We start from the raw sequence: 26,710 nt of genomic DNA on the forward strand, positions 1-26,710 counted from the left end.
AAAAGCTGCAATACCAAGCCCATGTTTTTTATGTCTTGGCATACAAGATAAGAGGATCTGGTGATAAGGATAAAGTAGGCAAGAACTTCTACATATCAAAACACCTCCCACATACCTAAAACACATTAACAACTTAAAATATATTCCAGAACACAGCTCTGGCTAAGAGAACCCAGTACCAGAGTTTGGGTTGGAGCCAGCAAACTGGGTCGAATAGTGGAGTGGATCTTGGACTGAGAGGTGGTAATACTGGGCAGAGTAAGAAAAAAAAAAGGAAGGAAAGGTACAAGTGAAAGAACAATCCACAAAGTAAGTTAGGGATATGTTTTCAAAGTTCTGAGACTTAAGGGGCTTCCCTGGTGGCGCAGTGATTAAGAATCTGCCTGCCAATGCAGGGGACACAGGTTCAAGCCCTGGTCCGGGAAGATCCCACATGCCGTGGAGCAACTAAGCCAGCACGCCACAATTACTGAGCCTGCGCTCTAGGGCCTGCGAACCACAACTACTGAGCCCACGTGCCACAAATACTGAAGCCCATGCGCCTAGAGCCCATGCTCCACAACGAGAAGCCACCGCAATGAGAAGCCCGCACACCACAACGAAGAGTAGCCCCCACTCGCCACAAGTAGAGAAAACCCGTGCACAGCAACGAAGACCCAATGCAGCCAAAAATAAATAAATAAAATAAATAAATTTATTTTAAAAAAAAAGTTCTGAGACTTAAGAAAACAGCATGGTCAGATCTTTGCTTTGATATCTGGCCATTTTATCTAGAACCACTGAATCACCTGCTAAGCCTACAGCAGAGAAGTCACCGAATACGGCTTGCCTCATCATTCCCAGAAAAGGAGATAAAAGAGTAAGAAAAGGATGTTGACTTTCCCATTACTCTTATCTGTCCCTCTTTATTAACAGTATAATTAAGTAGTAAAAAAACCTTTAAATTCTGGGGGAATTTAAGAATATATTCTATTTAAATACTAAAGATCTAATGAATCCAGGATATAATCCTAAAAGATCATTTAACCCACACAACTATTATTTGTGGAATCTTCATTACAGAATCCCACTTCCTATGCTAACACCGGCTCCACCTAAAATAAATTAACCCACATGCACAATTACAGCTGAAGAGTTTTATTGGCAGTCTATGAATTCAATAAAATAATCAAATTAAATGGAGTCAGGAAAGAAAATAAAAGAGTCAGATTTTTCTAACTTACAGATTTTAAATTGTATTTTTTAAAAACAACCAAACATATTACTAGTCAGTAACCCCATTTTTACAACACTCTCCATTCTTCCTCAAACTTCAGTTTTAAAAACTAATATTTACGGAGACTGTTATAGTTCACAAATGTTTGCACACACTTAGCTAATCTGACCCCCAGCAAAAGAAGGTATTATGATGTCCCTCTTAGGTGAGGCTGAGAGATTTAGCTTGCACATCACACTTACTTGACAGCATGAATTGAGAGATGTAGTAGGGTCTAAGACAGCATTCTTCTCACTTCACATTTTAAGAACTTACTATAAAAGAGGTCACCTACAAGGTATCTATTTTCACTTGACGTTCCAGAAAAGGGGAAGAATAGTATACGATTCACTCACAATCTATGAAATCCATCTCAAGATCAATCACATGAATTTTTCCCAAGATGGAGTTAGGGAAACAACAAGATGTAACAGAACAGAGCAACATTAACTACACTCCTATAAAGTCTTTTTTTTGAAGGGTGTGGGGTGCAGTTTTATAATATGGTGTTCTAACCGACTCTTAAACATACCAGGACTATTACTGCTTATGTATAATGACCCAGGGGTAAGTCATAAACTAGAAAAAGATGTCATTCACACAGATCTGTAAAGATGACCAAAACGCAACATGAAATAAGCTAGTGAGTTCTACAATTTATACAAAACATCTCTTGAGCAATTACTAGGGAGACCATGAAAGAGTAGTAGGGAGGCAGTGAACTATAGAAGTTAAAAAAAGCAGACTTTGATGTGAGACTGCCCATGTTTGTATCTTATTTCCATCATTTACTGTGACCTTGAGCAAGTTATTCTTTTCCCTGATTTTTTTTCAACTACAAACTGTGGATAATATTATCATCTACCTCTTAGAGTTGTGAGGGTTAAATGAGATACTATACATAAAGCAATTAGAACTGTGCCTGGTATACAGTAAGCACTCATTAAAATACTAGTTATTAAAATACTAGTTATTGAGGTTATAATTACCCAATGTTCTAAGTGTTATGAATACTTTCAGGGAAGAGGTGATATTTTATCTGGCTCTTAATGGGTAAAGCAGCTAACAGAGTGACATCCACAGAGAATAGATATTAATGGGGCTTGAAAGCTGACATCTGACATAGCACATCCTAAAACATACTAAACCACTACAAAACCACTGTAGTTTTAAAAATACAGTGCTCATACACATAACAAAATGGGAGTTACAGGAAGAGACCCATGTACCCTTGGTCTAGCACTTTCACCATTGGAATACATCCTACCAAAATACAGACACACATACACAGAGATACATATCAAAAAGAGTCCACTGCAGTATTGTTTGTAGTAGAACACTGGACACAGCCAAAACACTCAATAAAACCAGGGAAGTCATAATACCTGACAAGGGAACATCCACAGCCATTAAGAAGAATAAGATAAACGATAAGTGTATTTATATGGGAAAAGTCTATGATAAGACCATTAATTTTAAAAAGAAATTTTCGTAATATTTTTATAATGACCCCATTTATGCAAAACAAAAATTTGTTTACACAAGTACACAATTTACATTTACTACATGATTTAATAACAAAAAAAAGATAATGCAATCTCCCTTTAAGACTCCACCAACATTAAATAAACAAACATCAGTCATAGTTTAGTAACTTTGCTACATACTTTAGCATAGGTTCAGTTTAAAAGATGTATCATCTCTTCAATAGAATTAAAACATCTATCTCAGGTCATATAGCAGCTCTGCTATTTTGGCATTTCCTGAATAGCAGCTGCATAAGTATTAAATTGTTCCTGGTTTATTTGAAATATATTTTTAAAATATTGAAACAAAACTAAAGAACACCAGAATGATAATGCAAGAGAACTAAAACACATTCATAGTTTGTAGATCCTGCCCTAATAGTGTTATGGAGGTGTTCAAGTCCAAAAGGCAGCCTAGTTAAGGCTAATGACATCACAAATCAATAAGAACATGGTACAGATGCTGGTGCTGAAGGCACCTTTACTTCTTTAGTAGAAATCTGGAAGAGAGGGAGGGAAGAAAGGAAGGAAAGAAGCCAACCCTGCTTACAGGCTTAACAGGCAGTAAAAAAATATATATATATATATTTTTTTTCCAAAAGACCACTAAGTAAGATGAAAAATATGGAACATTACTTTGTTAACCATAAAACCCTACAGATGTTAGCTACTTGTCAAAAAGCACAGGAAATTGCTTAGTACAAACAACTAATTTTAGTACGTGGGCCTTAAGGTTATACAAATACAATACATATAAAGATATACATACTGAGCAGATATAACCCAGTCTATTGTTCTATTGTCTAAATATATGAAATAAAGGTAGTACTTCAAATAGTGGGAAAGGATAGATGATGAAATAGCTAAATCAACTGATTAACTATTTGGAAACATAAGACTAAGTTCATGTCTTCCTCCAAAGCCAGTATAAATTCGAATTACAAGAATTGAGTGTAAAAATTAACAGGCACAATAAGCCAAGAGGTGGAAGCAACCCAAATGTCCGTCGATGGATATATGGATAAAACAAAATGTGGTATATATACATACAATGGGATATTCAGTCTTAGAAGGGAAGGAAATCCTGTTACATGATACAACATGTATGAATCTCAGGACGTCATGTTAAGTGAAATAAGCCAGTCACAAAAAGACAAGTACTATATGATTCTACTTATATGAAGTATCTAAAGTAGTCAAATTCATAGAAACAGAAAGTAGAATGTTGGCTGCCAGGAGTTGGCGGAAAGGAGAATGGAAAGTTGCTGTCTAATGAGTAGAGAATTTCAGTTTTACCAGATGAAAAAGTTCTGAAGATCTGTTACACAACAATGTGAATATACTTAACATTACTGAACTGTACACTTAAGTGCTTAAAACAATAAAATTTTTGTTGTATTGTTATTAAATTGTTTAAATTATACACAATTAAGAAGTACACACTAAATTACTTAAGCCACTTAAAAAATTACTTGACTATAAAGAGATCAAATAAAGCACTTGATCGAACTTCTAACAACTCAATGGCAAAAACAGTTAAAAATACAACATATAAGACTGAAAGGAAAAAGGATGCATATAAATTAAATCTATAAAGCACAAATTTTATAAGACTGATGTAAGAAGGAAATTATCTATAGTTTCTCCCAATAAATTTGAAAATCTAATATGAAATGAATAATCTCCATAGAAAATATAAATCAAAAGCTTAATGAAATCAAACCCAACAGTATGTTAAAAGAAAACTACATCATAATAAGTATCTCAAACACAGGTAATTAGGAAATTTATTATTGCAATTCATTATATGAAGAGATTGGAGGGAGAGGAAGAAATGATCTTTTCAATAGATGCCAAAAAAGCATTTGACAAAATTCAGTATACATTTCTGCTAATATTTAGTAGGGTAAAAGAAAGAGATATACTAAATTGATAAAGGATTATACTTAATAGTGACCCAACAGCACTCCCATTAAAACAAGGGAAAGACAAGGATAGCCTATATTACCACTTTTATTCAACATTTTGGGCCTGTTCAAATCTGATGCAATAAGAGAAGAAAAACAAACGACAGATATAAATACTGAAAAAGAGACAAAAGACAATCATTTATTGGAGTCAATATAACATCCTAAGGCCAAGTTAGAAGTTTGGGCTTTATTCTAAGAGAGATGAGAAGTCAAATAACAATTTACATTTCAGAAAGATTAGCTTAGTTGTTGCATGAATAATAAATGGAGTATGGTGAGACCAGAAGAGAAAGCTAGGAGATCAAATTAGGAGGCTGCTATGAAGTCTAAGTAAGATAATAGCCAGCACTAGGGTAATGGCAGCAAAGATGGAGAAAGATGGCTCAGGTGGGAATGACCTCTCCTAGTCCACCTCCAAGATGGAGTGGAAAGACATGATGTAGGCCTGAACAAAGAAATCTTCTTCCGTAGTAGAAGTTGCTGGTTCAGCAATGGACACATGACCCAAACTAGGCCAAAAAGAATATTTCAGGAGCCAGAAGTGACTTTTTTTCTTATATTGCTAGCCATAAGGACAATGTAATCCTAGAATTATATTGGTGTAAGTCTTTAACTATCCCCCAATATCCACACTCCCCTTTTTCTTTTAGTAAAACACTTCTCCCACAAGTTGTATCTGGGTATAATGGCCATAGAGCAAGAGCTAGGTCCTAGGTATGGACATATAACTAAGTTCTGGCCAACAGGATATAACAGGAAGTAATGTTTGCAATTTCTTGGTCAACTCCTTAAAAGGAAGCTATCTGTGCTCACTTTTCTAGTTCTTATTTCTCATGGGCTGTGTATTAGTTTGCAAGGGCTGCCTTGCAAAATACATAGACCGGGTGGCTTAAACAACAGCAATTTATTTTCTCACAGTTACTGAGGCTAGAAGTCCAAGATCAAGGTGTCAGCAGGTGTGGTTTCTTCTAAGGCCTCTCTCCTTGGTTTACAGATAGCCGTCTTCTCACTGTGCCCTCACATGGCCTTTTCTCTCTGTGTACACATCCCTGGTGTCTCTTTTTATGTCCAAATTTCTTCTTCTTATAAGGATGTCTGTCAGACTGGATTAGAGCACACCCTACATGACCTGATTTAACCTGTCACATCCTGAGATACTGGGGGTTAGGGCTTCAGCATGAATTGTGAGGAAACACAATTCAGCCCACAATAGGGTGAAACATGGACATAATGCTAGTAAACCAGATTAGAACTTGTAGATGAAGTCAACACTCTAAGGCACAGCTATTCAATAAAACTTTCTGTGATGATGGAAACATTCTGTATCTTCATTCTCCAATATGGTAGCCACTAGCCACATATGATTATTTAAATTACATTAATTTAAAATTAAATAAAATTAAAAATCCAGAGCCACATTTCAAGTGCTCAGTAGCCATATATGGCTAGTCACTACCATATTAGACAGCACAGGTTAAGGGATGGTGTAACAAAACAGTAGAAACTTAGATCTACGAATGACATGAAGGACTACCCCCAGATTATCACATAATCTACCCTGTTTGAACTTCATGTATTTTGGAGTCTCTTTGTTCAAATAACCCATCCTATACCATAACTAATACAGTAAGTTAGTAGTGGAATGCTACAATAACAAATTCCTAAAAATTCTGATAAGGCTTAGAAGACAGGTAGCAAGGAAGCGTATCAGGCTGGGAAGCCAGCAAGTCTTATGCAGTAGCAAAGCATCTTGTAAAACTCTTGCCTGCAATAACGAGTAGGGCACATCACAAGACTACCAGGTATGGAGCTCCAAGAAAAGCAATTAGAAAAACTCAAAATATTGATGTGTTAGCTGTTTAAAGAATAACTAGAAAGATCAACTCAACTATGAATAAGGCAGTTTGTAAGCAGAGATCTCTCTGAGAAGATCTCTCAGTAGCAAACCCTACTCTATAACAGTCTAATTTGGGGTCTCTCAAGTTTGGGAAAGGCAGTTGTTTCTGCATTCCAAACACAAGGAGTTAACTTTCTGACCTCAGAGATTCTTTGTCAGACAGTAACAAAGATCAGGTACAGGGTGTTTCTTTCCCACCTATGATGATTTTTGATGTGTCAAGTTGGTTAGGGTAAACTAAGAGGAAAGAAGGGCAACAGCCATTTGGTAAATACTTTCTCTCAGTTATTCAGACACTAATCTAGGTGCTGCTGTTAGAGGTGGGGGGGCGGGATTTGCAGATATAATTAAAGTCCCTAATAAGCTAGGGTGATCATCCTTAGTGAGCTGGACCTAGTCAGCTGAGCTCTTAAAAGAGACTGGATTCTTCCTGACAAATGTGACTCCAAACACCAGCTGAGTCTATAGCTGCTATCCCTTCACCGGATCTTCCTTTTCTAATTGCCTATGGAGAACAGCTTCAGCATATGCCCATGTGTTCCAGCCTGCCTAAGCTCTTACCTTTTCAACTGCTTACCTTACAAATTTTAGATTTGTTAGCCAGCCCCCAGAATTGTGTAAGCCAATTCCTTGTAATAAATTTCTTAATATATACCTATCTATCTATCTTTCTACCTATCTATCTATCTATCTAGCATATATAAACCTCCTACTTGTTCTGCCTCTCTGGTTAAATCCTGACTGATATGTCACCGAAGCCTATTATTTCAGATGCCCTCAAGGTAGCCAGGTAACACAGGGAGAAAGGAAAAGGCCTAGTAGAGAGAGAAGTAAGAGAATGAGTTGATTTCAAAATAAATATGACAAAAAGAGACCTGCTGTAGTTAATATCACATGGTACTGACTTAAAGAAAACAGAACAGAAATCTATTAAATGTTTGAGACAGATTTACCATCAAACCACATTACTGGCCTATAAAACTCTATAACTGAACTTTAAGTAACCCCGCAGCCCCTAAATGTATGCCAACTGGTACAGTGCTATAAAAGTTTTGCAATCTCAAATGCCTACTACTTCAGATGTGGCAAAGGAAGATAACAAGGAATAATCACCAAAGAACAAAGCCAAGGACACACACAATATTCAAAAGGGCATTCCTCCCAGAGAGCAAAATCAGAGTTTAACCAAGGATTTTACATAGTTGCCAGGGCAGTCTTCTCCTGTCCAGAAGGATTTCATTGTTACTATGGACCAATGACTGCTGTCTACTTACTCCTTCCTTCTCCAAAGAAGCTGTCATTATGATTATCCTATTCCTATTCACCACTGTACAATGGGTTGGGCAAAGGAAGGATAGATACGTTTTTTATTATTTTACAGATTACTGGACTGAATTAAGAGGACAAGCATTATGTAGATATCCTACACTGTGAGCTATATGTAGTATCCAGATGGGACTTCGGATTGATTCTCTTGAGGAAGAAAGAAGACTATGTGTTAGAAGAAAGGTTTGTACAACTGTTGGGTGGCCAGAAGTTTTAGCCCGGTACTCAAGAAGAAAGGTTTATATTGGAGATATAAACTTGAGAGTCATTAGCAAATGCATATATAAAGACACAAAACTAGATAAAATCACCTAAGAGGTAAGCAGATAAAAGACCAAAAAGGGCCCAGGAATGAGCAATGATGTACTAAATAACCAAAGGATGTACAGTGAAGGGGGTGGGAGGAAGCAAGAAGACCAAAAAAAGCAGCTAGTAATGTAAAAACAGGAGAGGGGGGTATTACATTAGCAAAGAGAATAGCACTTTTTAAGAGGCAAGGATTGGTCAGCAAGGTCAAATGCTGATGAAAAGAGTAAATAAGAAATGGATAAACAATTAAATACTATATCCAAAAAGATATCCATGTATCTTTGGGAAAAAAAGTATAGAAGTATCAAAAGAAAATATCTAAGAAATTTTGTTTAAATACTGGGGTAAAGAAGGAGTCATAAAAGAATAATTCATCTTACTACAAAAAAATAAAAAATTTTCTACGTTGTAAAAATAATGTAAACAGAGAATATGTTGCAACAACACCGTGAAGGATTAATACCCATAAATATAAACAGCATCACAAATCACTAAGAAAAAAAAACTCTAATAGAATAAGTAACAACTGTAATAATAGATAAAACAGGAAATTTTCAAAAGAAATCCAAATAAAAAATAAACAGGAAAATTTGCTCAATTTCAACAGTAATAAGGAAAACAAAAACAAAACACTATTTTTTGTTTAACAGATTTTAAAAACTAAGATGATCAAATCCAGTGGCATTCTTACACACTGCTGATGGAAGTAAAACTTGGGAGCATTTATCAAATTAACACGTGAATAACCTCTGGCCCTTAAATTCCATTTCCAGGAATCCATTCCAAAGAAATACTTTTATACTCAAAACTAACTGTAAAAGGATGTTCACTTCAGCAATGTGTATGTGATAGCAATGTCCTGAAAACAATCTGTCTACCAACATAAAAGATCAAATAAATTATGAACATCATACTGTGAAACATTCATAAGTAAATGAGAATGAGCCAAATCCTAACATACTCTCAGACACCCCCCCACACACACACATACCCACACCCACACCATGTCTCTCATTCAACTCACTCTCACCAACAAAGAAACTAGACCATTTGATATACACCAAGCTGTTAGCAGCATTTACTCTAAGAGTTGGATAAAACCTTCATGTATTAGAAGACTCTTTTTTTTTTTTTACAAAACAAGCATCACTAGTTTTTATAGTTAAATAAATACGTAATCATCTGAGGAAAAAAAGAATGCAAAGATGATTTCAAATAATAATGATTAATTCTGGAAAAAAGATTAGGTGATTTTTGTATTCCTTAGATATTTTTTGACTTTGTCAAATTTTCTACAAATATGTGTAAGTTTCTACAAATATGTATGCTTAATTAATTATGTTTAATTATAGAAACACTGTATTTAAGATCTAATTTAAAAGATATTTGACATTGCCCTGTAACTCAATTTTTCATATTCTAACCCATCTCTACCTGCAGCAACCATAAGTATACTAGTATAGCTACCTCTTTTCTTACTACAAAATCTTCAGGGTAAAATTAGAATGAATGTTTCTTTGGTGTAACTTAGTAGTCAAGGACACTCTAAAAAAGTATCACATAACAGGCCTCATCTTAAAAAAAATTTTTAAATAAAAAAAAATACCCCAAATTAGTGAGTATTCCAAGAGACACTCATAAAAGATGTAAAGTCTACACTATCAGTATGCAAAAACAGAACAATCCCTATAATGAGACCAATTCTAAAGGTACACAGATACACTGAAAACTGTTAGACTCCCAAGTAAAGTAATCATACAGGATTAAAATCATCCTCACAGTTTTAAATTATTATTAATTTTGTCTCAACAAGATTTAAATTTTATGAAGCTGGGAATAATGTCTCAATTTCTTCAAAACCCTCAAAATTCCGAAGTGATTATGCTAGGTCTCAATAATGCCTCTTAAATAAACTTAGTTAGAAAAATACACTAATAGTGATACTTACCTTCTAAAAATCATAAAAAACAGAATTCCATCACTGTGTTAAGTTTTCACGTGTGCAAGTTTAAAAGTTTTACTAACTATATAGAGCTATGATTTTAAATATAGCTAACTTTTTCATATTCCCTGAGAAGGAAATGGTTGAGATTATTATATAGTAAAAACAGCCACACATAGTAGATACACAATAAATGTTTCACAAGTAAAAGAATCAACTCCTATACCAAATCTCACACTAGTAAGAACTACACGTAGAGGCTTTGCAACAGGACTATTTTTGTTATTAACTTCATATAAAAAACAAGAGGGAAATGTGGCACAGAGAAGGGAAAAGACAATAACGGGGTTAAAGACTAAACTGAAAACAGATTTGGTGTAACACAAACAGGAAGACTTCCTTTTCTTCTCAGGTTTCAGATTTAGGGCAATAGGAAAGAAAAGGAAAACAGAACTTCATGTTAATGTTTTTTTATTCCAAATTCAAAACTGATGAAACCAATTTTTCCACAGATCTCTCTGAAATATTTTTCATTCAAATGTTCTTTAATTAAAAAACACTCCATGAGGAAAGACCAAGCCAAGAATTAATTTTAGGATAGGTCTTTTATTTCTCCACTTTTCTTTTTTTCTTTTCTGTTCCTTTCTTTTTTACTGGGGGGCAGGGAGGATTAAAAAATTAAAGATTAAATGAGACCAAATGATAGCTCGGGAGGGGAATACACCCTACCGGAGATACACAGCTATAAACTAGTTTCATAAATTTGCCATGTCTAGTCTATACTTTCAAATAATCTCAAGAAATGAGAAATGAGTTTACTTATTTTCAAAATTGAAATAACACTAATACATGTTGTGACTCAGTTTGAGTAACTGGTTAATTTGAACATTAAATAATAAGAGCAATGAGAATATAGTTAAGGATAATCAGCAGTCCTCCTTGATCATGGCTTCCATCCCTCACCCTCCAATCATTTTTAAACTCTCTCTCTAGAACTTCCTTAGTTTTAGTAATCATTTTCACGGTACAGCAGGCAGAAATATATATAATCTATTTTTTGCAGATGTATCTTAGCATTATTTAAAATTAGAATTATGACTTTGGTTATCTCTAATACCTTATTTAATCTTGTTTAACATTATGTTGAACTTTTACTGAAAAAGCATGCTTTGTTTCAGACCATTTAATCAAAAAAGCACATTTTTTTACCCATGACTCATATAAACCTATTTAAAATTTTCAATCTATTCTCAATAATCTTGTCCATTCCCATCAGTACAATTCAATATGATCTATCTACATACTTTGAGAGATTTTATTATATATCAAAATTATCTATAAGAACACTAATAATATTGGGTCCAAAAGGAATTCCTAAAGTACTGTGATATTTACATGTTTTTCCACCTGACCCTCTTTTATCTCTAGTTTCACCCTGAAGTAAACGTAAAAAGTCAACTCTAAAAAGATCAGGTAATGTTTATGAGTTTCGTAGGATGACAGAAGTCAACCTAAGTTATGCTTTCAATAATTAAGTCTATATTGATTTTTTCATAGCATTCTTGGGGAAGATAAAATTTCCAGCATGTCCCTTTTCAATAATTAAAACCCTAAATTACAAATCATGATAAAATGATACCTATAATGCTCTACAATTCCACTTCCCCTCATGATTGGATAAGAATAGTTTCTAAAGACAAAAGAAAAAAAAAGTTAAGAAGTAAAAACACCGTTAAGTCAGGAAGGGTATTTTGCTTCTGGGTGGCAAATGGATAGGCATAACTCTACCAGGAAGGTAAGGTTCCAAGCACTCGAAGGAGTATTCATATCTACCCATCACCTTCTATTCCCTAATGACTTTTTTTTTTTCAAAAGGCGAAAGCTGAAGGAAGTTAGTCAGATTTGGAATAGGTTACCATGGATGTTGGTGCCCCCTATCGGTCCTAACAAAAATATAAGTGGTATCAGCAGGCACTAATTCACATACCATTAGGAAGTAAAAATTCCTTTTTGTCTATGGTCAAGTACGGAAAAATTATAAGGAAGCTCATTATATCCACATTTCCTAAGCCACTAAATTATCCTTAAAAAATACAGAATATACTGTCATAAGTGCAAATACTCTCAAGGGCCTAAAAATCAACCTGCTAGTCAACTGATGGTCTAATCTGGATGCTAGTAGAAGCAGTCTAGCAAATAGTCTAGTGAATTTCTGGGAGTCAAAATGTACTGCTTTGATGATTATTCAACAGTTAAAACTTTCACAATACTAACTCCAATTAGGTTGGTGAGGTTAATGACTAGACTAAACTGAGTAATTAGAATCCCATAAAAGCATCTGACAGGGGTCCACCATAAATAGCTGCAACCAAGTTCTGTTACCTTAAGACTTGAGGTCCAGGGACTTCCCTGGTGGCGCAAGTGGATAAGACTCTGCGCTCCCAGTGCAGGGGGCCCGGGGTCCGATCCCTGGTCAGGGAACTAGATCCCACATGCACACTGCAACTAAGAGTTCGCATGCTACAACTAAGGAGCCTACGTGCTGCAACTAAGGAGCCGGCGAGCCGCAATTAAGGAGCCCGCAAGCCACAACTAAGGGGCCTGCCTGCCGCAACTAAGACCCAATGCAACCAAATAAATAAATACATAAATATTTTGAAAAAAGAAGAAATCTTTAAAAAAATAAAAAAGACTTGAGGTACCAAATATGTCCAAAGTAACTAAATAAGATATATTTATAAACTATTTTTACTTCGGAGATCTGACTTCACCAAATCCTAGCAAAGGTAAGACGCTATGACTTATTAATAACACACATGGTACAGTGCAGTAGGAGAGAGAGAGATATGTAAGACAAGTTTTCTGTCTTTGGATCTGACAGAACATAGCAGACTAGATGAAAATGCTTCATCGATTAAAAGGCAAAATATGAGAATTTAAGAGAAGAGAGAGTAGGCATAGGGCTAATTTACCAGAAAGATAAATCTGCGACCCCCTACTTCACAACATAAATATGCCTTCTTCATTACCACATTACCTTAGAAGCAAGTTTCCCAATTCTAAACAATCCATATAAATGCTCGCCTGATTTCCCACAACCACGCAGTGAGAATGTTTCAAAATAACAAGGTAGGAAGGAGGGAGGAGGTGGTCATATACTTCTGAGTATGGTATCTAATGAAAGTTTTACACACATACTACAGGTTAAGGGAAGAAAAGAAGAAAAACAACAACAACTTATAAGCACCTTCAACAAAATCTTGAGTTTAACTCCAGGGTATTCACAGCCTATCCAGACCCTAAATTAACATCTATTTAAAAGGAAATTTTTTTTTTCTAAGATAACCTTAAAAAGCGTAAGTCTTGAAAGGCAGGGAGAAGCAAAAAGATTGCCTCTAAACAAGGTGGTTTTCACTATAAAGTTTCATTCTGTTAGCAACCGTTAATTCTAAATGGTGGAAATATGAATATATTTATCTGTACTTCTCTGTATTTTTTTTTTTTAATGAGCTTTTCAGAACAAGAAAAGCAAAGCTCAGGGTAGCTAATTTGTCTTCAGTGGTTGTCCTACTGCCAAAAAGTATCTTCCCCTATGCCATCTGAATTTGTTTTAACTCATCTGAAATGCCAACATCACTGATGTCGTACTCAACATCATACGGCATACCAGAGTATGTGAATGAGTGAATGAATAGGCAGGCTTTGCTTTGAATCAAACAAACACAGGTTAAGTCCACTCTGCCACTTATCAGCTACGTGACCCTAATGAAGTTACCTAAATAAAACCCTTCTAACCCAGTATCTTTGCCTTTAAAATGAGTATGAATATCCCCTCCGAACATCTGTATACTTCTCATATACTTTATTCAGGATATACATCTAACCATTTGCTTTCACTCTCATACTTCCTCAAACTTATATTTAATCATTGGTATATTTTTAAATCAATGTCTTAAAATAGTTTTGCTCACCGTTGCTTACTCAGTACAGTAAAACTCCTACCATATAGTAGAAACTCCAAACATTTATGAATAATGAAACAAATATGACAACACCTAAGGGTGAAAATGGGAATACATGAAAACTGTATTAACTCATTTAATTCTCAAAACAATGCTATAAGATAGAATCTACTATTATCACCATTAACATATAAGGAAACAGGAGAGAGGTTATGTAACTTGCCCAAAATCACAAACGTAGTGTGTGATGGACCAAAGATATGAATCCAAGCTCCATCTAATCGGAAATCCACTAATCGGAAAAGATGTGCATCACAACTTTTATGTTAGGAAATACATTTCTATTTTCCATATTGGTTAGTCACCCACTGAAAGCTGAGAAATTACTGCAATTTTCAGTTTTTGATCTAAGGTTTTGCATCAGATTGGGGAGGTGGGTAAAGGAATATCTGAAGTTACACAAATTATCTAAAACATGATTATCCTTATTCTGAAATACTGAAGAGAAAATCCAATTCTCAATAACCTACGCTAACGTTTAGTAAAAATTAGATTCTTGTTCTTGAACATTCAAATAAAGCTTTTATTTAAATTGAATCTCCTTTCCTTCCAGTGTTCCCTCTTTCAGCAGATATACAAAATATCCAGCTAGCGTTTCATCGAAGTAAACATATATATTCTTGTTAAATTATCCTCCACTTTTGTAGGTTAAATATCCCAAAACTATAACCTTTCTTACTCCTTCTTAACCTTTCAATGATTTTTTTATTGGAAGAATAATCTCAAAGACGTTATCCATATTTTTCATTGTGTAGCCAATAACAGAAAGGAAGTAAGTACAATTAAGTATTAGCCACAAGATTTCCTAGCTCTAGAAAGTTAAACTTCTGCTAACATGTCAATAAAATGGTAATGAAATGAAAAACACTGCACAACTCATCCATTTAGCTTATAGTGTACAGTGACAATTACGTTTATTTATTTCTCTATTCTGGTCAAGGATGGAGGCAGGTGCAGAGACATACTGTCCTCCTGCCTGCTTATCCCTCATCATGTACCTGTATAGATTTATACAAATGGTTGTGCTTTCTTCCACTTATTTCTCCTGACTCAGCTCCATAACAAATGACAAACCCACTGTTTACACCACTGTACAGAAGACAGAATAAAGCATATTAAAAACAAAGAAAACACTCCCCTAGTTGATCAGTCAACATATATCATTCCTATCTTCCAAGGAAAACAAACCCAACTCACAAAACTAACACACCTACAAACTTAAGCCTATTTTACATGATTTAATGAATTACTAAAAGTTTTGCTTATTTGGCTCAATTCCAATGGACAGAACTATCTAGGTATGTGAAGTTTAGAGAATAATATTTCAGTAAGTACTGCACTCAACTTCATATTAAGTTCCAAACCAGAGCTTGATACTTTATCCGAGAATTTAAAATCTTAATAAAATATTGGTATTTTGCCCATAGCTGCATTATTGTGTTACCTTGCAATTGACCGCCTAGTTTTTGAAAAAGGTCAGGAGGGAGATACAGGGAATAAATTGTCATGAAAAGTATACTGGTCTGAATCATTAGAAAACTCTGATTTCCACTTTTGCTGTTACCACAACAACCAGTTTCCTTAAAAAAAAAAAAAAAAAGTCTCATTTTTAAAATAAAAGGGTTAGATGAGATTACCTCTAAAATGTTTCTCATCTCTGTAAAAATAATACAATTGAATGATTCTAACTACCATATAATAGATTTTACTGGAAATAAGGATCCTGTCACATCCTTCTCTTCACTGTTTCATATGCAGGCTGAGCAACACACTATCCTGAAACACCCAACTAGGTCAATACAAAATCTATCACTACAAACCTACCCTTAGAATTCAGTAGGCTAAATGAAATAGCAGGGAGTGTCCATCTTTTTGGTATACACGCACGAACTATTTATTACATCTCTACCGATATAACTTCATCCAGTTTGAGGTCAAAGAGAATCTAGTCTTCTACTAACAGACAAGTCTCAAATACTTTAAAAGGTATTTCCCTATTTAAAATTAGGGAACCCAAGTTCCAATAATGCAATTTTCGAAAAACCAGTCTTTTACCAAAATTAGCTGTGCTTGTGGAAAAGAATAAATGGCAAGTGGTACTTCTAGATAATTCAGTTGTTCTCTCTTATAAGTTAATTTATAATCAGCCTTTAAAGCTGCTTTCCTTCTGCTGCCTTAAGTTACAACTTCTTTCTTCAGATCAAGATTTTCAAGCTTCCATTTCAGGGAGTGGACAAAAGAGTTACAAAAGAGCTGCTAACTAGTAAGGCTAACTCTTCTTCGCTTGTTCTCAGTATGGTTGGTATGTTTTACTGAGTTTTGGTTAAATGGTCTTCTTTGAAGAATGAGGTCCTGCAACGCCGCCTGTCTGTGGACCCAGGAAAAATTATAAACAGTTATTATGAAACCAGATCACTAGGACAAACCAAGAGGCCTTCCTATTCCAACTCACCACAACCAAGCCTGGCTCCAAAGCAGACTCTTCAGCTGCCTGACGTTATGTGGAAAGCAACAGGGCCTAGCTTAATTCTTCCTCACCAAGGAAGCATTTGAAAATGTAACAGTATGTACATGTAAGGATCAAACATATTTTTCATCCACCGAGTTACATATAAATGTATATGGACATAAGATCAGTTCATCCAAAATCCTTGAGAGATTGAGGAAGTGAAGGTTACTTCAGCAGCCACAATAGTTATGAAAAAAAAAAAACCTGCAGCAGAACAGTATGGAAAAGTACAGCTTCTCACGTGTCTCTCACGTACACAAATACCTAGCTCTGAGTCCATTACAACCTTGCCTCCCCCCAAAACTGCTCCCCTCCACCTCACAAGTGGGAGAAATGTACCAACCTCCTAGTCGTTCCTCACGAGACTCATCTACCTATTATCTCACCCCTCCAGCTTTGGTCCCGCCCCCGCCCCAGGAGTAACACGGCCCTACTGGCCCAAGGCCGACCCCGCCGGCTGGGCAAAGAGGGAATCTAAGCGATTCCCCCCATCCTAAACCGAGTGAACCATGCCAGGGTAACGTGCTGTTCACCAACTCTGTGCACTCCGTGGTCCTCCCACCCCCACGTGTCAGCTACCCTCCCCCACATGTCCACACCTCACAATTTCGGCCGGGGAAAGAAAGGGGGCAGTGGAAAGCCTGGCCCCTAAGACAGATCAAGCCCACAGGAATCTGTCCCACCGCAAGTCCCCTCCCACCTTTGGCCCCTACCCTTTACGCTCCCTTCCTCCCTCCTTCCCTTGAAACCAGGCCCTTGCCTCAGAAACCTCCTCTTCCTCGTCGTCGTCGTCCTCTTCTTCCTCGCTGTTGTTGCTGCTGGTGCCGCCGCCGCCGCCGCCTCCGCCGCCGCCTCCACCGCCGCCGCTGTTGTCGCTGTCGCTGCTGCTTTCGCTGCTGCTGGGGGGTCGGCAAGTCCGGTTACGCTTGGCCTTGTGGTGTTGCTGCGGCAGCGGCTTCTTCTTCAGGAGCAGGTCGCAGACTCGCACCATCCCACGAGGAGACGAGGCCGAGCAAGCCCCGCTGCCGCCGCCGCCGCCAACGCCGCTGCCGACCTCCGCCGCCGGTGCAGCCGCGGGGGGGCCCGCCACAGCCGCCACCGCCGGGGGGCTCCCTTCTCCCTCAGCTGCCGCCGCCGCCGCCGCCACCGGAACCGTAGCCTTCTCCATCTCCGGGGAAAGAGGGAGGGCGCGGACGGGGGAGGGGCGTGGGGGCTACGCTCTACCGCGATTTCGGCCGCACCGGGACCAACACAGCGCTCGGTGCCGCCTCCGCCGCCACCGCCTCGGTCACCTCTACTGCTGCCGCCGCCGCCGCCGCTCCGCCAGCTCTCACCTCGTCTCGCGATACTAAGGGCGGGGAGCCTGACGATGGGAGGGAGGGAGAGGGAGGGAGCGTGAGGGAGCTAGGAGGGGGTGGTTAGAGGCGAAGAGGGAGACCGGGGTGTCGGGAGATCAAGCGGAGGGGAGACTACCCAGAGTCGGGGGAAGTGTGCCTAGGGCGACTTCCGATGGGGGGACGCCAGGGACAGAGGAGGGCCGCGGTTACTGCCGTAGCGCCCGCTACACCCGGATTGCTTCTCTTTCCTCGCTATTTCCCCCGCACACAGCCCTTCAGACCTCCCTTCTTCCTTCCTCGCTGATGACTAGAACGCAGCCGCAGGCGGAAGTACGGATGACGCCATCAGTCGTCGCCTGAGCGGTGGCGCGCGGGTGGCCGAAACACGAAAGTGAGATTTCGAGGGTCGGGACTTGGGCCCCCGCGGGCGGGCAGTGCTGCGGTGCTGGGGGCTGGCGGGCAGGCTGGAGAGGAGCAGCCTGGGCCAGGTGGGGAACCCATACCGAAGCACGGACCAGACGCTTTGTTAGCTGGAGGCCCGGACTGCCTGATCCGGGAGGTGGAGCCTGGTTCTGGACTCTTGTACGTAGTTTCGTTTCTGGCCATTTTTTTCTACCGCCAAATGGTGAGTTAGGGCTGTGGATCTTGAGAGATGGCGTCGTGTAAAGGAAAGAGCCCACTTTGACTAAGTCTTGGGTCAGACTTCCTGAACCTGAGTTTACACCTGTGTAACATAAAGGAGTTCGACTAAGTGAAGTCTGAGATCACTACAACTCTGAAGTTTCCAAGGGGAGAAAACAGGAGAAGGAAGCAGAATCTGTGCCAGACTCTGCTGACGATTCAGTGAATGACCCCGATTTTGTCCTTCCACCCCTCACCTACTCAGCTTTTTATCTGTGAAGTAAGCATCATAAGTAGTCATCCTTGTCTGTGAATCTCTTGAAAGGAATATTGTGATGGGGGTTGTGAGTTCAGTTGTAGGTGTCTGAAGAACTTTCAGGACTTTTGGAATAATAACGTAGCTTATTGAACTTAGATTTATCCCTTTCAGGTTCAATAACACAGTAGCATAAGGAAAATGAAGGAAACATCAAAGAAAGATGTACTGGCACAAGATAAAAAGTATGTCTCAGCTGACATAGTTGCCGTTTTAAGACTGCTAAGTTTAGCTGAGTATGCCTGAATTTTTTTAGCCTTTTTTTTTTCTTTTTAGCATTGGCATACCATATGAAATGTGGGCAGTTGCCAGTACTCTACAGAGTACTATGGCAGAATTGGCAATGATTGAATCAATTCATTCAAGCAAAAATTCATCATGTGCCTACTGTGTGCATAGTTTGTAAAATCTAAGTCTCTGCTTCCTGGGGCTTTACAGTGTAATAAGTGTTATAGTAAATATACACACGAAGTGCTAATCATCTGCCTGTTCCTCTCCTACAGCGGTTGCTAAGTTCTGTGCAGAACAGTACACTACATTATGTATCTTAACACTACAGATTTATGTCTTAACCTCCTACTTATATATTCTTCAGCACCTTTTTCTCCCTTCCCACCAGAATACTTTTGCAGTCTTTAAATCCCAACCACATTTCATTATGTGACTTTACTTCAAACTTCACAAGAAGATCAATGCTATTAGTCACAAACTCCTTCAATTTTCCAAATGCTAGAAACTTAGGTACTTCTGGATCTTTCCTTTCCTCCAATATCAGAGGAATGAGACACTCCCAGCTCTTATATAAGATGAATTATCCGTCTGTACTCTAGTTCCAATCCCTGAGTTCTCTTCTATTTTCTGTCTTCAATCCTCTACATTTGTGGTTCCACTGTGTTTCCTTTCCTTCACAACCAAGCTTTAAAGAGTATTCTACATTCAATGTCTCTTTTTGTTATCTGAATTTCACTTATTAACCCTCTGCAGTCTGACTTATGTACCTATCACACTATCACAAATACTCTGTTTGAAGTAATCCCATTATTTACAACAAAGTGAATTCTTACTCTTTTATATAATAGGGAAATGATTATTTTGTTGGAACTATTAGAATAAGGTCACACCTATTAGAATGGACAAAGACCCTGGAGTGACTTTCTGTTCTTTTTATGTAGCATTTTTTTTCCTTTTAGAACCTTGTAACAGAGACTTGATTAGTCATTCATGAAACTTATTTCTTCTTCCTGGGCAAACAGCTAGACTAAATATCCCAACTTCCCTTTAGTTATTTGTGGTCATTTGAATGACTTTTAGCCAGTGAAGTGTAAAAGGAAGTGACATTCTCATTTTCAGGCTTAATGAAGTCCTTCCATCTTCACTCTTTGTCCATCAACTTGAAGCTAGTGAGTATGGTGATCTTAAAAACTGTATTTTAAAGATGGCCAGAGCCAGAAGAGAGAAGGAGCATGAATGGCTAAATTACTACTTGGAAGACAGACACCTCCAAATTAGAAACACTGCTTTTTGGACTTCCTGTAAGAGAGAAAATTGAGATTTGAGAATTCATATGTTACAGGAGCTAGAATGACTATGACTAACCTAGAAATTGGTGCTGGAAGTGGGGTACTGCTTAGGCAGTACCCCATATTTTTATGCTATAAAATATGCAGTATTGGCTTACTGATGATGCAGCAGATGTTGGAGAAACTGGTATCAGAGGCTGGAAGGAGACCCATGTTTCGCAGTGGCAAAATGGGGGGTAAAACTATTACCTACCTATTGAGACTGTAGCTCAGTACAATCTCAATAATAAGAGGAAATAGTTCAAAAGAGTATAAGTAATACTGTATTTTGCATTTTAGCATTTTACTTTTAGCAAGACTTTGCTAAAGAGATAAGCTCAGGAAACAGTTGCAGAAATGAAAGTGCATAGGAATATTTGGAATTCTTGACCTGGAACAGTAAAAAAAAGAAACTAGAAGAGGCCTTGAGTACAGTCCTCCCAAGATTTAGTGCCAGAACAAAAATCAGATCAAGGCTTTGGCCTTTCCATCCAAGGCTGTTATTTTCGATGGCCTCAAGGAGGCTGGGATGAAGTTCTTGAGAAACTGACACGGGGGCAAGGAAGCAAAGGAATAAATTGGGTGTAGTTACTGGAGGCAAATAGATCATAGGACTAAATTTTTGAAGGAATTTTATTACTGATCAAATTATGAACTTGATTCAAATATTGTTCAAGTGTTAAAACCTTGAGGCAGCTGTTCCATCCCAAACTTGCATAAGTAGAAAATAGAGCATAAATGCTTTACAACTCCCCAATACTCACATAGGACGTGGCCATGGGTAATAATGGGCAGAAAACATTTCAGAGGCCAGTATTGGGCCATACAGAAGACAGAGGACAAATTCCCCTCCAAAACTAAATTGCGATCTCATCAAAATTTCCTCCACTCACAGCAGATGGACCACAAAATGCCTGCTCAGTATTTCATCATTGTTATGTATCTATATTGCCTAGTGTCTCACAGTTTTCTCTTTTCCTAATGAGAGCATATTGTAGTTACCTGTTTCTGATCTACCACTGTACAATATGTTTCCTGGAATTTGGGGTGATATTAGAGATAACTTGTGTTTTTTAATTCATAGGTTGTATCTGGACCTAATGGAGAGGACTGCACATTACCTAAAAACTAGACTTTAAGCCCGACCTAGTAACTGGATAGAACTTCTAGGTTGTCTTTATTGGAGTAGGATGTGTTCTTTGTTTGGGAAGAGAGGTAAAATGGATATTTAGTGATCAGAATAGTGGACTCTTGCAGACACTAGATTCTTCTTCTGGGCACAGAGTTAGATTACATTTCCCAGCCTCCTTTGCAATTAGGCTTCCCAGTTAGATGTGCCAATTAGATTCTAACTAGTGGAATGTGAGTATAAGTGATGAGCTCCTATTGCATCTCTGGTCCATAAAAGATATCACATGAAAAGTTCTCCAGCATCTCCCATTCCCCAGCAACTTAAGGCATTTGTATTGGAAGCCATGTGTAGAAGATGGCGAAGCCACAAGGTGGAAGGACTCTGGTTTCCTGAATCTTCACTTGGAGGATAGCTGCCTGCCTATTAACTTGTGTTAGAGTTCTTATGCATTCTTTTTTTTTAATTAATTAATTAATTAATTTTTTTATGGCTGTGTTTGGTCTTCGTTTCTGTGCAAGGGCTTTCTCTAGTTGCGGCAAGTGGGGGCCACTCTTCATCGCAGTGCGTGGGCCTCTCACTACCATGGCCTCTCTTGTTGCGGAGCACAGGCTCCAGACACGCAAGCTCAGTAATTGTGGCTCATGGGCCTAGTTGCTCCGTGGCATGTGGGATCTTCCCAGACCAGGGCTCGAACCCGTGTCCCCTGCATTGGCAGGCAGATTCTCAACCACTGTGCCACCAGGGAAGCCCCTCTTATGCATTCTTTTGTGTGACCCACTGATATTTGAGAATTTGTCCTAACTAATGTAGATCTACCCTTGTTTCTCCAGGTGCAACCATCCATTTCCTGGTCTTAACTCCCATACCACAGGAGTGGGCCCATGAATCAAGCCAACCAAAGTACCATAATTCCTCAGTCATAGGGATTGGTTTAGGAATGGGCAGGTTAACAAAAGGAGCCAATCAGAGACAACCTCACCATTTTGGCTAGCATTATTAAGAAAGAGGCACCTCACTCTGGCTGAAGTTAAGCAAAAGCTTAAATTATCTGTGGCCTTTGGTCACCATGTGGCACGAACATGTCTGAGAAAGAAATCATTACAAGACAGTAGAGGCAGTCTTGATGGTATTGCAAGAGGAAAAAAGTGCTCATGAATTGAGACATATTTCTTGGCTCTCTCCTCAGAGTTGAAACCCTAAGGGTTAAGGGATAGACACTGCCAGGAAGACTTCGGAATTCAAAAACAGGGAGCTTGTGGCTTGGGCCCTGTTTCCCACCTGGAACTTTGCCCAACACAGGCAACTACAATCAAGTAGAAATGGCAACATAATATGTTTAAGCAGATGGCCAGGCAGCATTGATAACCACTCCCACTCCTGCATGTTCCTTGACTACACTGAACTGAAAAGGAGATACAGAATTCCTTAAGAGGTATGTAAATTTGATTCACAGTAAGAGCGCAATCGCTTTACACAGGCTTGCTGCAGTACAGGGTGATTGAAACTCATGGCACAGGCTGTGGTATGAATCCATGGGTTGGATAGAGGATCCTATTGAAAAGACACTAACACCCATAAATTCTAAAGTAAGGGCAGAGGAAAAACAATCACATTTTGAGAGAATAGATTGCAAATTGTATCAACAATAGACCTTACAGCAACATATTTAGACAGCAAGCAGGCCAGATGCCCCTCCAGCAATGCTATGGTAGTGAAGGACTTACCTCCAGCAACCAGATAAAATCTTAGAGAGAGAGAAAAGCCTAATAATATGTTAAACTTTGAATTCCCTGAACTTGCATCCAAAATTGATGTGAAATTCAAACGGACTGTTAAACTGGAAAAGAGTAAGAAATCTCAAAATGGCAAGGTTTGGGTTTTTATTCCTGACTAGTATATAAAATAATACCAGTGTCAACAAATGACACACCCTGAAATGTAAAACTGGTAAGTCTAGGTGGCATGCACAGTGATAATGATTCCTTGGCTTAGGAGGTTCGTTAATATTTACTATGTTGTAGCAAGCAAGCAAATTGTTAAATTTTAGATCTTAGTGTCTATATCAAGGTTAACGTTTTAGGGGAATTGGTAAAAAAATGTCAGGATTTTGCAGTGTGTCCATTAGCAAGGTCCTACAAGAAAGGGATACATTTCAGTTCAAGCTGCCTATATGAATGCAGAAGAAAGAATACAGTTAACCCTTAAACTGTGCGAATTTTTAAAAATAAATACAGTGGCCCTCAGTATTGGGGGACTCCACATACATGGTTAAATCTGCAAATGCAGAATCCACAGATCTGGAGGGTTGACTACTGGACCCAAGCATCCGCAGATTTTGCTATCTGTGGCAGGTCCTGGAACCAGTCACCTTTGAGTACTGAGGAACAACTGTATATTTCTAAGACACCCCCTTTCTGCATGTACTCAGTAATCCATGTGACTGAGAATCAACTAAACCTGCAATGTACAGGTTTGGAAAACCCATATTCTCTGTTCTGAGCTAAAGTTAGTGCAAACAGCTAAGGAGTTGAAAACTCAGTAAAAGATATAATTGGAACCCTGAAAAAAGCCTGATTCTTGATCACCTCATGCATCTCTTGCTGTGTATATCCTATCTGACAAAGTTTGACAAATTAGTCCCATTGTGAGGAACCATTCCCTGAGATGCAACTTGGAGGCAAGTGGACAGAGATAAATCCTAGCTGCATTATCCCTAAACTCATTGCTCAGCTTATGATTTTGGATGCAAAGGCCAAATTAGAAATACATAGTTAATTTAGTTGACTGGAGGATAGACATTGCATTCCAAACTTGTAACATATTGCTAAGGGACAGAAAACAGATTAACACACCATCTCTGTTTTTGGTTTCTAAACCAGAGTTACCAAAAAGCAAGGTGGCCAGCAACCAACTAAGATTGTAAGAGACTTGTATAGACAAAAAATACCAAGTCTTGCAAACAAAGGCCTATGATTGCTTAATTCCAGTACCCTCTTATGTATGGGCAAGGGATCAGGGAGCACCTTCCAGAGCACAAACTCAAGACATATTAACTGGACTTCCCTGGTGGCGCAGTAGTTAAGAATCCGCCTGCCAATGCATGGGGCACGGGTTCGAGCCCTGGTCCGGGAAGATCCCACATGCCGCGGAGCAACTAAGCCCATGCGCCACAACTACTGAGCCTGCGCTCTAGAGCCCACAAGCAACAGCTACTGAGCCCACATGCCGCAAATACTGAAGCCTGTGCACCTAGAGCCCCTGCTCTGCAACAAGGGAAGCCACCACAATGAGAAGCCTGTGCACCGCAATAAAAAGTAGCCCCCACTCACCTCAACTAGAGACAGCCTGCACGCAGCAACAAAGACCCAACACAGCCAAAAAAAAAAAGGACGTATTAAGTAACCAAGAACCTCATCTACTAGCTAATTAGAGTGCCCTTACTTTCCTTAAGTGTATACCAATATCTAATAAAGTTATCTTTATCATACTGTACCATGATGTGCTACATTCAAACCTGGTTTAAGAAATGCATATCACCTAGAACTCTTGGTTTCCAAGAGCAAGATGGAAAAATTGGATGAGAGTTTGGCATGTCTCCTGTTGGAGAAGAGAGTATTTCAGTTGTCCATGGTATAATTATATTATCTTAGACTAGGGCATTTTTAAAATTCTGTGTACTGAAGAAAGCACAAGTATAGGTGCCGGGTAGCCAAGGGTAGAACGTAGTGAACAACACTTTTGTATGTCCATCTTTTCAGGAGATTCCTATCCTTTATGTAATAAAGCTGTCAGTTATATGACTTCCCCTGTCATAAAGATAGGTACATGAGCCAAGCCAATCTCCAGAGTAATATATGACAATTTTACTGAGGCTAGAGCTGCCACTTACCATCTTTGGCACAACAGGGAGCAAACCTACCTAACCACATACAGGTGTTCCTTGGAGGTATTGCAGGTTCGGTTCCAGACTACCACAAGAAAGCAAATATCAATAAAGTGAGTCACGAATTTGTTGATTTCCCAGTGTTTACAAAAGTTATTTTTACACCATACTCTAGTCTATTAAGTATGCAATAGCATTATGTGTTAAACATATTAAAGCATTATGTCTTAAGCATGTTTAAGCATTATACCTTAAATAAAAATACTGCTAAAAAATGCTACCATCATCTGAGTCTTCAGCAAGTCATAGTAGTAACATCAAAGTAGTTTCACAGATAACCAAATCATATATAGTAATAATGAAAAAGTTTGAAGTGTGAGAATTACAAAATGTGACACAGAGATACAAAGGGAACAAATGCTATTGGAAAAGTGGTGCCAATAGGTATGCTCAGTGCAGAGTTGCCACAAACCTTTTATTTAAAAAATGCAGTATCTGCAAAATGCAGTAAAGTGAAATGTAACAAAGCAATGTATGCCTGTAGAAAAAACAGACCAAGGCATTATAAGCAATAGAGACTAGAGTCCAGATAGCATTTGAAATCCAGGATCGTAGACTAACCCATTGTCCATTAATTAAGTGGCCACTAAGTTCTGTCTTTTTTCCCTCCCACACCTGCTGCTCTCATTTAAGCTATTTCAAGGTACGTTTTATACATGTGCAACTAAAATATCCCTGACTAATATAGTCCCCTGGGTGGCATAGTCCCATTCTTAGAGAATCTTACAAAACAAGGATTGGGGCAGTAGTTAACATTGTCCCACCAAAATCTCCATGGAGACATTTCCTCAATTGCCTTCCTTGAAAAATTGTTTGACTTTATTAAGAAGATAGTGATTTATGATTACTTCCTAATTGCCAAAGACATTAGCCTCTCCCAGTCCCTACCTTACCTGGTGTGGAATTTGGCATCAATTGTTGCAGTTTCCAAGTGGGTCCCAGTAAACTAATCCCCCTCTTCTTGCCTAGGTTCTGAACAATTTGGGAAATAAAGCAAAGGATAGAAATGGGGGCCAAAATATCACTTTATTACAGATAAAGTTAAG

The 26,710-nt window shown here is 38.4% G+C and overlaps 1 protein-coding gene and 1 long non-coding RNA gene across 12 annotated transcripts in view; one reads left to right on the forward strand and one right to left on the reverse strand.

Moving 5' to 3' along the window:
- Window positions 1-18,073, reverse strand: part of ANKRD17 (ankyrin repeat domain 17) — a 163,841-nt gene extending 145,768 nt beyond the window's left edge. For all 8 annotated transcript variants that reach the window (XM_067736247.1, XM_067736241.1, XM_067736240.1 and 5 more), the window contains exon 1: window positions 17,517-18,073. In XM_067736247.1, coding sequence (XP_067592348.1) covers window positions 17,517-17,924 — 408 coding nt within the window. In that variant the 5' untranslated portion in view covers window positions 17,925-18,073. The remainder of the gene's footprint in view (window positions 1-17,516) is intronic.
- A 96-nt stretch (window positions 18,074-18,169) lies between these two features.
- Window positions 18,170-25,882, forward strand: LOC137223791 (uncharacterized). 4 transcript variants are annotated; one of them, XR_010943066.1, is made up of 4 exons: window positions 18,491-18,994; window positions 21,674-21,804; window positions 22,908-23,153; window positions 24,601-25,882. It is a non-coding gene; the product is annotated as an uncharacterized lncRNA (long non-coding RNA). The 4 variants fall into 4 exon arrangements; XR_010943067.1 differs by lacking the exons at window positions 18,491-18,994; window positions 21,674-21,804 and adding an exon at window positions 18,170-18,484; XR_010943065.1 differs by lacking the exon at window positions 21,674-21,804.
- The last annotated feature ends 828 nt before the right edge of the window (window positions 25,883-26,710 follow it).

The sequence above is a fragment of the Pseudorca crassidens genome, chromosome 4 (genome assembly GCF_039906515.1).
Source record: "Pseudorca crassidens isolate mPseCra1 chromosome 4, mPseCra1.hap1, whole genome shotgun sequence".
NCBI classification, from domain to species: Eukaryota; Metazoa; Chordata; class Mammalia; order Artiodactyla; family Delphinidae; genus Pseudorca; species Pseudorca crassidens.